The 12,870-nt window shown below is 43.6% G+C and overlaps 1 protein-coding gene across 1 annotated transcript in view; it reads right to left on the bottom strand.

Annotated features, from left to right (window-relative positions):
* Positions 1-12,870, bottom strand: part of LOC126413215 (lactase/phlorizin hydrolase-like) — a 159,076-nt gene that overhangs the window by 125,640 nt on the left and 20,566 nt on the right. Inside the window, exons 4-8 of the mRNA XM_050083112.1 lie at positions 12,431-12,553; positions 12,168-12,351; positions 8,960-9,054; positions 6,795-6,942; positions 1,154-1,269 (exon numbers count right to left, since the gene is read on the bottom strand). Of these exons, the coding sequence (XP_049939069.1) occupies positions 1,154-1,269; positions 6,795-6,942; positions 8,960-9,054; positions 12,168-12,351; positions 12,431-12,553 (666 nt within the window). The remainder of the gene's footprint in view (positions 1-1,153; positions 1,270-6,794; positions 6,943-8,959; positions 9,055-12,167; positions 12,352-12,430; positions 12,554-12,870) is intronic.

Consider the following 12,870-nt stretch of genomic DNA (forward strand, 5'->3'; position numbering starts at 1 on the left):
CCTTTGTTAAACCTTTTGCTTCTCGTTAATTATTCAGTCAAATACCTTGTTGTTAAATATAGTATGTTTAAGATAGCCCTTCAGGCCTGTTTCAAAATTAGCTTTTCAAGTACCAGTTCATTATTGAGTTTCTAATTGCATTTCCTTAATTACCCCTTCATACATTATCGGTTGTGGTAGTGCCAATTTCTTTAAATCAGCTCTTCAGACGTTATTGCTTGTTGTTTTCTGTTTTTTTAAAATCAGGCCTTCTGGCGTTAGCTTTTGGATTTGTTGTATTTCCGTCATCGTTTGTTTTTTGTATAGCTCTTCAGGCAGTGTGGATAAAATTTTATCTGGCTAGGTTGTTACCAGTGGAATTAAAATAACTTATAAATTATTAAAGATCAATAGCTTAAACTGTCAAGTCTGAATTAATTTTAAACAAAGTTTGTGTTACCTACCCATCAAGTATGTGCAGGTGAATGAAAACCGGCCCAACCCTTCCTTTGGGCGCGTGGCACCGGGTTCGATACCTGTCGACGTCTATTAATGTTCTAGCGTTACATAGCGAGGATGCAATGTAGCCTCGAGCCACCGTGAAATGGCGCCAATGATTAAACCAAGGACGCACAGATATGGGTGGTGCACATCGGGGGTACAGACCTTGCACTATACGATTTCCATCTTTTCGGCAAGCTGAAAGAACACGTAGGGGGAAAAAGAATTTCTAACGTTCACACAGCGGTTCTCGAATGGCTTCGTCACCAAGGAGCGGATTCCTATCGACGAGGAACTGAATATTTGGTAGGACGTTCCGACCCCTGTTTACGCAAAATCTGTAACTGTCTTGAGGAACAGTGTCATGTATCTGTGTCACATTTAAGTGTAGTTCAGCATTCAATAAAAGTTACGTGGTCTGCCGTAACAATGTGTGACTTATTTGCTGAAGGTCCTTCGTCCTTGCCTATACCAGTAAATGAGAAACGTGTGCCCTATAGCTACGATAGCTGATTTATGTGATATGTCATCAATGCATATCGATGACAAATGCGTCTATACAATCACTGCTGTCACGTCTAAAATACTTCAACTGATCCAAATACCACTTTCAATTATTTATCGTCGCACTTGTAGCTGAGCACTTAGTGTCAGACTTCCGCAGCTTGCGTACCTCAGTACTGACACTGACGACGTTCGAGTCTCTTCTCTTGGACGGAAACGGCCCATTTTCACCTGATGTCACGACGGTTGTGTAGTAATGGTTCACACCGAGAAAGTCAGAGGAACCTGTAACAGAGTTTACGGAAGAAATAATTTCACACAAGGTTTAACGAATTAATCTACAGATAATTATAGAGCCTACACCATTACACTTAATGCTCGTAAATAACAGAAATAGATTGAAAACGGCGGAATGAAGTCTCATAAAAAAGAAATTTGTACAAGTCATATGAAACTTCACTGACGTGACTAAAGTCGTGGGATAGCGGTATGCACATATACACGTACATAACGTATAAAAGGATAGAACAGTGGCACTGTTACTTTTTGTACTCAGGTGATTCATGTGAAAGGGTTTTCGACGAGATTACGGAAGCGCGACAGGAAGTAACAGACATTTAACACGTGATGGTAGTTGGAGCTAGACCCATGGGACATTCCATTTTCGAAATCCTTAAGGAATTCATTATTCCGAGGTCCACAGTGCCAAGAGTGTGTGGAGAATACCAAATTTAAGGCACTACCTCTCCCCACGGTCAGGATAGTGGCAACGGCCTTCACTTACCGACCGAGAGAAGGCGTTTGCGTAGTGTTGTCAGTGCTAAAAGATCACCAACGCTGCGTGAAATAGCCACAGAAATCATTGTGGGACGTACGAAGAACGCATCTGCTAGAGCAGTCGGCGAAATTTCGCGGTAATAGGCTATGGCGGCAGATGATCGACACGAGTGTCTTTGCTAACAGCACGATTTGGCCTGCAGCGCCTCTCCTAGGCTCGCGATCATATTGGTTGGTCCATAGACGACTGGATAACGGTGGCCGGGTGTGGTAAGTTCCGATTTCAGGTTGTAAGAGCTGATGGTAAGGTTTCAGGGTGGCGCAGATCCCAAGAAGCCATGCACCCCGGCTGTTAGCAAGATACTTTGCGAGCTGCTGATGGCTCCACAATGGTGTGGGATGGTTTTACATGGCATGGTCTGGGTCCTCTGGTCCAACCGAATCGATCATTGACTGGAAATGGTTATGTTCAGCTACTTGGTTACCATTTACCGCCGCTCATGGACATCATTTTCTCAAACAACAATGGAATTTTTATCGATGACAATGCGTCATGCCGCTTGGCCACAATTGTTCGCGATTTATTCGATGAACATTGTGGACAATTCGAGCGAATGCCCATCGAAAATTTATGGGACATAATGAAGAGGTCAGTTCGTGCACAAAATCATGCACCGTCAACACATTCCCAATTATGGACACTATAGTGGCAGTATGGCTCAATATTTATGCAGGGAACTTCCAACGACTTGTTGACTCCATGCCACGTCGAGTTGCTGTACTACGCCGAGGAGACGGAGGTCCGACACAATATTGGGAGGTAAGTCATGGCTTTTGTCACCTTAGTGTGTGTGGTTCCAGAGACCATTTCAAGTTCAAACATTATGATGTATATATGCGGATTTAAGCGACGAATGGAAATTTTTATCAAGGCTGGGATTCAAACCTAAGTCTCCCGCTCACTGGGCAGATGCAATGACCACTGGGCTCCACTGGCACAGAGTCTTTGTGAAAGTGCATCGACTCCTCAATTCCAATTCCCATTCACGCCTCACCCCACTTGGTTTTTCCCCTAAGCTTGAACTGTACTGGAGGGACTCTCCCACTGTATTCCAATAGCACCTCACCATTGAACGACACCGAGCGAGGTGGCGCAGTGGTTAGCACACTGGACTCGCATTCGGGAGGACGACGGTTCAATCCCGTCTCCGGCCATCCTGATTTAGGTTTTCCGTGATTTCCCTAAATCGTTTCAGGCAAATGCCGGGATGGTTCCTTTGAAAGGGCACGGCCGATTTCCTTCCCAATCCTTCCCTAACCCGAGCTTGCGCTCCGTCTCTAATGACCTCGTTGTCGACGGGACGTTAAACACTAACCACCACCACCACCACCATTGAACGACACGGGGGACCCTGCCTGAAACCCAGGCTTATCTGATTTAATCAAATGAAACTTTATGGCTCCGGAGACCTTTCCAACTCTGAAACGTCTGTGATGTATATATGCAGACTGAAACGGCGAACGAAAATTTGTACCAAGTATTGGATTATAACCAAGGTCTACTGTTCATTAAGCAGATGCACTAACCATTACACCACTCGGCCACAGTGACTTTGGAAGTAGATTAGCGTCCCTCCCTTTTTAATCCATTATGGATGTTTGAGACTTGAAAAGGGCTCTGGAACTATATAATTTCATTTCATTAAAGCACCTATGTCTAGGTTTCAGGCAGGATCCCCATTTCGTTCGATATTGGGGTGCTTTTCCAGTAAAAAAAAAAAAAGGTTCAAATGGCTCTAAGCACTATGGGACTTAACTTCTGAGGTCATCAGTCCCCTATAACTTAGAACTACTTAAACCTAACCTAATGACATCACACGCATCCATGCCCGAGGCAGGATTCGAACCTGCGACCGTAGTGGTCGCGCGGTTCCAGACTGTAGCGCCTAGAACCTCTCGGCCACACCGGCTGGCTTTTTTCCAGTACAGCTGGAGACCCTCTGCAATGCTCTTAGAGTATAGGGGGAATCCCTAAAGGGCTGTGGCGCGAGCGGTAATTTGGTCTGAGCAGGTGGCCTGCTAGGGTACTCCATACAGTTATCGAAAGACACTGTGCCAGAGTGAAGTAATGGTTAGCGCATGTGCCTTGTAAGCTGGATACCCAAGTTCGAATCCTGGCCTTGATGCAAATCTTCACTCGCCACTTCATAATTTAAAGTAACATATAGTTATATACTGTTGTTCAAAGGCATGTACAAGGACAATATCTAGCAAGAATCTTTTACATGTAAAGATATTTCATATTTTAATTTCCATAGTATTTTCCGACAGTGCTTTTAATTTCTTTTGGGAGGCTCCAAATATATTTATGATAATGGATTGTAAAGATACCTGGACTGACTTCAGCCGCGCTGCAATAAAATCACGTCTGAAAACCATTACAATAGTGCATAAAGCTTTCTACTAGAGCATCTGGACAATGTCGTATCCAGACACGACCATCGACCTGGTAAAGGATAAACTCGATTCTTTCGACCAAGCGACACATTCCTATTTATCCACGGTCCAGTCTCGATGAGCCCTCCATCCAAGCAGTCGGAACTGACATTGTCGACGGGTCAAAACGGGAACACTTAATGGTCGTCTACTTGGAACCCCAGATTGGACAATGCGTTCTGAAGGGTATATTCCGAAACGCTGCTGCCTGCAACAGTAGTGTACTCTGTCACCAAAGCTGCCATAGCCCACCATGTATTCTGCTTTACAGAGGATGCAAGCCCTTCGTCCTCCACAATCTGTGACGTGGCAGGGGCGTCCAACAGTTCCTCGCCTGTTAGTCGTTTCACGATACTTGAACCACTTTCCACAGGTTCCTACGACAGTAGCTCGTAAACTGCCACGAGCCTCGCTGTTTACGAGATCCTCGTTTCTAGGCACCAGGCCATAACATTCTGCCCTTTGTCACAGTTGCTTATGACAGAGTTTTGTAGACCGCTGTAGTTATTCATCATTCGTCTCTACCGCCTTTTCTTTTCCTTGCCACTTCACGTACCCACAACGCATCAGGCGGTATTCGATTTCGCGGTAGGCGGTGAGCATACCTGGGCTTATCAGTGTTTAACTACTGCACTCAACTGGTCTTATCAATTCACATTCGGGTTTCGCGAATCCGTATAACATTTTCTTGTGGCCACCTACACCGTCCATCCCAAAAGTTCCAAGACTGATTTTAATCTTGGCGCACAAGCAAGGTCAGCGTAGTAGTGGCTACTTGAACTAACAACGTTAAACAGTCCACTAGTGGATTTCGAACAGGCAGCGTTAAGTAGTGGATATGCAGCGATTGTGTATCAGTGTTGATGACTTAAGAATCATAACAGAGCAACTTTAGAAAAGTGTGTGTGAAATCTGTCCCACACACCTAGACTCCTAAAGAAAAGCAACGATTCCCTTACGTCTGTCGCTACGTTGTTGAAATGAAAAATCCTGAAAATTCTTTTCTGAAGAAAAAAAAAAAAGTCGTCACAGGTGATGAGAGTTGGTGTTATAAATACGAATCTACCACAAAACGACAAAGTGGAAAACGTCTCATGAACCGTCACCGCTCTGACGACATAATCGGCATTCCAGCCAGTGTGACCTTCGAGTTGGAAAACATCCTAAAGAAGGACTTTGCTGATAGTTTCACATTGCTGTATGTTTCTTTTTACGCTGTACCCAAGTGAGACTATGACCATGAAGTATTAAATCCACCATCTTAACTTTTCTCTATTTTATTGATCCAGTGTCGAAACTTTTTGGACTGATAGGGTTATATACTGCTCGTAAATCACAACCTTTCCTGAATATAACTCATAACGATGAGACAATGAAATAGTTTGAAAGTTACCATGTGATAATGTGCATGGCATGTAATTGGTAACAATTTGCACTTACCCCGCTTTTGTATGTTTTCCAACCAAATTCTAGGGTGGGGGGTGAATTTTCTTACATTGGTATGTTTCACACCTAGGAACACAGATTAATGTTTAACATCCCAACAATAATTAGTTCATTGGAAATGGAGCAAGGGAATAGGGACAGAAACAGATCTTGTCTTTTCCAAAGAAATATGTCTCTACACATCAAGCGATTTAGGAAACCCATGGAACATCTACCATCTGGATGAGGATGTGAGTCTCCATGAACGCTGGGCTGAGATGGGCACGTACAGGTAGCAACCACACATATAGAGACAGGCAGGATATAAACCACGGCAGCAGTACAGATACAGCAAATATCATTCACGGCATTCAAGATATGTTTGGTACAACATGAAACATTTACAGGCAGACACATAGCATTACCTGAACTAAGTCTCTGGTCGTGCCGGTAGTGACACACTGCAATGTGACTTACAAGTTAGCAAAATGAAATATATTTTACATTTAAGCTTTTATTTTGGGTTATTTTAGTCCCTACTTGGATCGTTAGAGCACAGAAAACTAGAGATCATATCCTAGTCTCGTCGGTGAGTAACATTTTAAGGAACTAAAACGAAGTACAAGTCTCATGAGTAAGGAATGCAAAAAGTGTGTCTTCGAATTTAGCATGTAAATATAGACTATGTGGAGGATAAGTGTGCATGTTGTGGAAAGGATAGCAGCTGCTGCTTGTGGCACTGCTGTTGAAGCATATGAAGAAGAAGGAAGGAATAAGAAGAAGAGCCGGCCGAAGTGGCCGTGCGGTTAAAGGCGCTGCAGTCTGGAACCGCAAGACCGCTATGGTCGCAGGTTCGAATCCTGCCTCGGGCATGGATGTTTGTGATGTCCTTAGGTTAGTTAGGTTTAACTAGTTCTAAGTTCTAGGGGACTAATGACCTCAGCAGTTGAGTCCCATAGTGCGCAGAGCCATTTTGAATAAGAAGGAGAAGGAAGCAAAATGTACAATTAAATGATTATGTTAATCTTGCTAAAAATGGCATTTTGTTGGAGATATCGTACTATGTACCCTGCTTTGATAAATTTGGAGTTGGTAAATGGACGCAAGCTCACCTCTGAGGTATGCAAGCTCTTCCTGAGTGAATGTTGGCAACCGTGAGCGGGGCCGTCCCTCTGCTGCACTGTTGGCGTCTACCCTCTGACGCACAACGGTCGGGTAATCCCCATCTTGGCTGAAGATGGGGTGTGCGTAGAGTCCAACCTGATCAACAACAGATAAAAATAATCAGTATTCTTTCCTCGTAGCCAGTTTATTGATGCTCGTGTCAACATCTTGACACAGAGTGAAACAGGTGAATGTATAATCAAAAGGTATACAAACTGGATTTTAAATACATCTAGAGATTTCAGACATAGACACAGTGCCATATTGTCGACTGTTTAACGGAGGTCCGAGTGTATGGCACCGGCACCTAGATAAGTGAGTGGCTCCAAGACCTTTTCAGTAATAGACCCCAGTGCGTTAACCTGGACGATGAGTGTTGATCAGAGACAAAGGAATAGCCAGGAGTGCCGTTGGAAAATGTGGCAGAACCGTCTTGTCCTCTAAATACATTAAAGAAATCAGGGATAAGGTGAGAGCAACCTGCAACTGTTTGCTAATGGCGCTGTAGCGTATGGGAAAGTGACTCAACTCTGAGTGACTGCAGCTTGCTCTAAAGCTGGGGAAATGAAGATAAGTAGGGTAAACATACCTGTAGTGATTGTGTACAGTATTAGCGATGTACCACTTGATACAGTTACATTCGCTTAATATCTGGTGTGTAGTGCTGCAGAGTGGCGTGAAACGTAATGAGCACTCAATCGTAGAGGTGGCGGATGGTCGCCTTCGGTTTATTGGGAGAATTCAGTCAAGTGTAATTCATCCATAAAGGAGACCGGGTACAAACCACTAGTGCAACTCATTCTTGAGTACTGCTAGAGTGTTTGGGATCCCCACCAGGAGAGATTAGAGGAAGACATCGAGACCGTGTTACTAGGTTTGTAGCCGTTTGCTTCGGTACGTATTACATAAATGCTCTGTTAACTCGATGGGAATACCTGGAGGGGAGAAGATGTTCATTTCGCAAAAATCTATGTAGGAAATTTAGAGAACTGGCATTTGCAACAGACTGTGTGTCGATTTTACTGCCTCCGACATACATCTTGCGTAAGCACCGCGAAGACAACATAAGACAAATCAGGGCTCGTACAAAAGCATACAGATGGCGGTGTTTCTCTCGCACCATTTGTAAGTGGAACAGGAATGAGAGGCACTAACAGTGGTGCAAGGCATCCTCTACCATGCACCGTATAGTGCCTTGCGTTGTGTATATAGTTATAGATGTAGAAAAAATTAAAGAATCGGAATATTTTAATGATGCATGAGCACCAAGAATTTTATGTTTCATGGCACTTCATAGCTAAATTCTTGGATGCTCACAAGACATGTCTTTGCTGTTATTGACATTTCGCAGTCCCTTTCCTTTTTATTATGTGAGGTAGTATCCAATCACTCACAAATTGAAGTATTGTTTAAAAAAGGCGGACCAATAAAGATAAAAATATAATTCGACAGTATTACTGAATAATCCAGTGAAATTTTTTCTAAAAAATGACAGCTCACAATTCAGATGTATGCTGGAAGCTCCTGCGAATGTAGTGCGGCATGTTAGTACTCCATTTAGCCTTGTACGCAACAAATAATGAGAGCGATATCTCTCGAAATTCGCGTAAGAAACATTAATGAGCAGGCTCATTTATCAACAATAAACAGTCGTCTGTGTGCATTACAGACGTTCTTTCACGTAGTGCTCATGAGGACATTAATACGATCCACTTATAAGTTTCTAGGCTCAAAGTCAAAACTGTGTCATCCATTAAAAGTAACCAGTAGATAAAATCTTTGCGTAACTGTAGACTCTGATCGTTAACGACTATAAGTACTTTGAAGGATGCATAGCTCAGTTTTTCACAAATAATTCATGTATACTGGAAGCATGGATTAATACTTCATCCCATGAGAGACCACGAGCCAGAAACCGTACCAGTAGTCACAGTAATCACTCCTACATCACAGAAACTGAATGACAAGAACTGAACTGTTCACGATTAAGGTAGCTTGTGATAATAAGCAGTAATACGATCAATCACTGGAAAAGGACGAAACATACTTTCAAATTAGTAATAAAGAAAAGCAGATGAATACGTGGGGCTAGTGTGGCAGTTACAGTACTTACATCGAACTGAAGCCTTCTCTCTACAGCTTCCAAATCTTCTGTCGAGTTTGAAGCTGGTTCTCTTCCCGAAACAGTCAACGTGATTCCTACGCTGCCTGTAACAGATTTTGATTCGGAAAATTAATAAAATACACTACTTTCACTTAGCACAATGAACGTTAGACAGTATTTAGTAACATTGAAGTATGCTATGCATTGTTTACTCGTCATAGCACGAACTCCATAATCATCTACTGAAGCATACTCGCAAATGCCGCTAATATCACAAGAAGAGAAAATCGGTTAATTTACTACCATAAATTAGTGAGGGATATACCTACTATTATCATTTGTGAGTAAGTTCTAAAAACATTGTACTGTCAGACAGGAAAGAACACTCCTACTTTTTTAATGGCCAGGTCCTTCCTGTCGGAAGATTCAAATTGAATCCTGGAGACTCAAAAGTCCGATACGAGAGCCGACTTGGCGCCCACAAGCGAGGCAAATATGAGTCGCTCCAGCGGGAGGGTTAGTCATAAGCTCGTGTCTGCACGATCGTTTTGCACTTGACGCAATCTCTAAGGCGTGGGGAGGGTCTATTTGCCCCTGCTATTTCACTGAGTAATGTGGGCCAGGGCAGACGGGGGTGGTCCATACGATGCAGATGTCCTAACCACCGCAGGCGACGTTGCTTGAGCGTGGCAGTGATACTCTGTTGTTTTGCAGTTTTCAGAACCATATCATTTGTCACATGATCCTTCCATGACATTCCCAAGATGCTTCCCAAGTACCGCAGGTGAAACGAGTTGAGCTTTCGTTCCTGTTTGGCATACGACGTCCAAGTCTCAGCTCCATACAGGAAAGTACGCAGCACACATGATTGATACACAAGCACTGTTGTCGACAATGTTTTTGTAGTCCCATGCTCGTGTGCGAAACTACCGAAAGTACCGGCAGCCTTTCCTATTCTTGCATTTACCTCGTCATCCAGAGAGACATCTTCCGTCATTATTGGACAAAGATACCAGAATTTCTCGACTACCTTCAACAAGGAGCTATCCAGTTAGATGGCAGGCGGATCTGTGTATCCTTGTGCCATGGCAACAGTCTTCTTTACGTTTATGTACATGGAGCTGTTGCAGATTGTATTGAGTATGTGGTACAAATGCAGCATCGTCAGCAAATAAGAGGCTATTTACAAGCAAGTCCTCTCAGAAGCGCTTGGATCTGAGTAGAGAAATGTTGTAGAGCTTCCCATAATCTCTAGTATACAGATAAATGCCCAGGTTAGTTTTACCAAAAGCAACTTCGAGGGGTGCTGAGAAAAAATATTTAACAGAGTGGGAGCGAATACGCAGCCTTGACGAAGCCCTCTTCTCACAGCAAACGTGTCAGATGTGATTCCATCGAAGACCACAGCACCTTCCATACCTTCGTGAAAAGCCTTGATCATCTTTAAGAGCTTTGGAGGACACCCTGTCATCAAAAGTACTGCATACATTCTTTCTCTGCTGACGAAAGCCATGTTTAGGTCGACAAAGTCAATGAACACAAAGGTTTTCTGCTCGCGGCGCTTTTTCTGAATTTGACGGAGTGTGAAGATGATGTCAATTGTAGGGGACGAAGCCCACATTGGTCTTCAGGGTATATACTTTCGGCAAGCTTCTGAAGTCTGCCCAGCACCACACGGGCAAACGTATTTCCAGGTATACTCAGAAGTGATATTCCACAGTGACAGTAGCAATCTCCGCGATCACCTTTACCTTTGTATAAAGTAACAATATTAGCATCTCGCATGTTTTGCGGCACACTACCCTCAACCCAACATTTCATTAAGAGGTTGAAAAGCAGCGGAAAAACTGCCTTCAATTTTACAATTTCTGTGGAGATGTCCTTCCCAGAGAACTTTCCACATTTGAGCTGTGCAATTGCTCTTTGAAGCTCCTCCATAGTAGGTGTGGCATGCAAGTCATGGTAAGGCGTCATCTGAGGAATTTCATCCATTTGCTTTGAAATAATGTTGATGGGATGTGAGCAGAGGCTGCAGTAATCCTCTACCCAACGGTGCAATTGACGATTCCGATCTGTGATGACTTTTCCATCCATTTCCTTGAGTGATACGCTCTTCTTTGGAATGGATTCAATGGCCCGTTTGATGCCTGGGTACACACCACCAAAGTCGCCAACATCGAAACACTCATGTATGCCAGTGCAAAGTTGCTCCCAATAGGAATTTCTGCCGTTGCCGACAGAGCGTTGAGCAGCTGTCTTTACTTTGCATAGCTCCCTGCGTGTGGAATTGCATGGGTTTTTATGCCAGATGACAGTGTCCTGACCCTTAGCGTCAAGGAGAGGTTTCAAGACATCCACGTTCTCGATGAACCAATCCTGGGATTTTGCTTCCAGATTACCGAACACGTTTCCAGCCGTAATGGTAATAAGCGATTTTAGCCTCTGCCAGTCTTCAGAAATAGGAGCGGCTGGGTCCGAGGGATCTCGTCACTAATTCTTGTACTGCAGCAGCGTTTCTTGTTTTGGAAATAATTAATTTTTGTTTTGCAAGGTGTTCTGGCAGAGTGCAACTTTTTAGTCATGAAGCGCACTTCTGTCGCTACTAGTGCGTGATCCGATCACAGTCTCCACTAATAAAAGAACGTGTATGAAGAAAGTAGCGCAGATCTTTCCTTTTAGTTACAATAAGATGTAGTGGGCGCCAATGTTTTGAGCGGAGGTGCATCCAGGAAACCTTGTGGTTCAGTTTGCCCTTAAGGTATTTTGCATATGATCGAAGAAAAATGAATTATTCAGAGCGAAACATCTTCGTTTCTGTTAGGTATCTGTGCAATGTGTTTACTATGACTTTCTAATGACTCCTGCAAAGAAAATTTCCGTTTGGATTTTTTTCAGTGTGGTAGCGTACCCAAATATTTGTCGAACAAGAATGATGACTGTGTGAGTGAAGTGTGCGGAGTGTTGTGACTCCAATGGCATCCGAATACATATGACCCTATAAGAGTTGAGGTAAGTGGGAGGTTTAGCCGATACGTAAATTTTTTTATGAATTCATGAATATGGAAGAAACACTTTCTCGATTCTCTGTGGTATACTGTGTATTTGTGTGGAAAATGGTTAGGTTCTTTACATACAATGCTTAAATGACTAATAATAATAATAATAATAATAATAATAGTGACCAAAGAACACTTAATACAAGGAACGTTTAACACACCGTTCTGTGTTGCCCTGTACTGTTCGTCGTAGAGGCGATAGACGAGTCCATGGGCCCTGATCACGGTGTGGGAGGCCAGGTAGTCGCCGATGCCAGACGCGTTCTGCGAGGGCGCCTGACCACCAGAGGTGGCGTAGCCACCGGTGAAGACGTCCGGCGCGTTGAACGTGATCCACCACTTCACCTGCAGAACCGTTGTTGTCAGAGATGTGTCACAACAGGAAGAAACCCACGTGAGAAACAGTAGAGCTGTCGCTACTCACTCTGTCTCCGAAGTTTTCAAACAGCACTCTGGCGTACTCCACGAAATAGTCGGCGAGGAGTGGGTTTGGCCATCCACCGATGTACTGCAGTGCTTGCGGTAGGTCATAGTGGTACATCGTCACCTGTACAGCATATACCTCATCATTAAATTTGTATTTCGAAATCCACACCATATCGTATTCGTATTACCTTCCTCAGTTTTATGTTTGTGGTTCTTGTTAAATCTGAAATCAAGTTCCCTCCGTGCATATATTGTATTTACAGGTATAAAAAATACATTCAGTGGAAACTTAAAAAAAAATGGCTCTGAGCACTATGGGACTTAACATCTATGGTCATCAGTCGCCTAGAAGTCTGCATCTCGTGGTCGTGCGGTAGTGTTCTCGCTTCCCACGCCTGGGTTCCCGGGTTCGATTCCCGGCGGGGTCAGGGATTTTCT

The sequence above is a fragment of the Schistocerca serialis genome, chromosome 7 (genome assembly GCF_023864345.2).
Source record: "Schistocerca serialis cubense isolate TAMUIC-IGC-003099 chromosome 7, iqSchSeri2.2, whole genome shotgun sequence".
NCBI lineage: Eukaryota > Metazoa > Arthropoda > Insecta > Orthoptera > Acrididae > Schistocerca > Schistocerca serialis.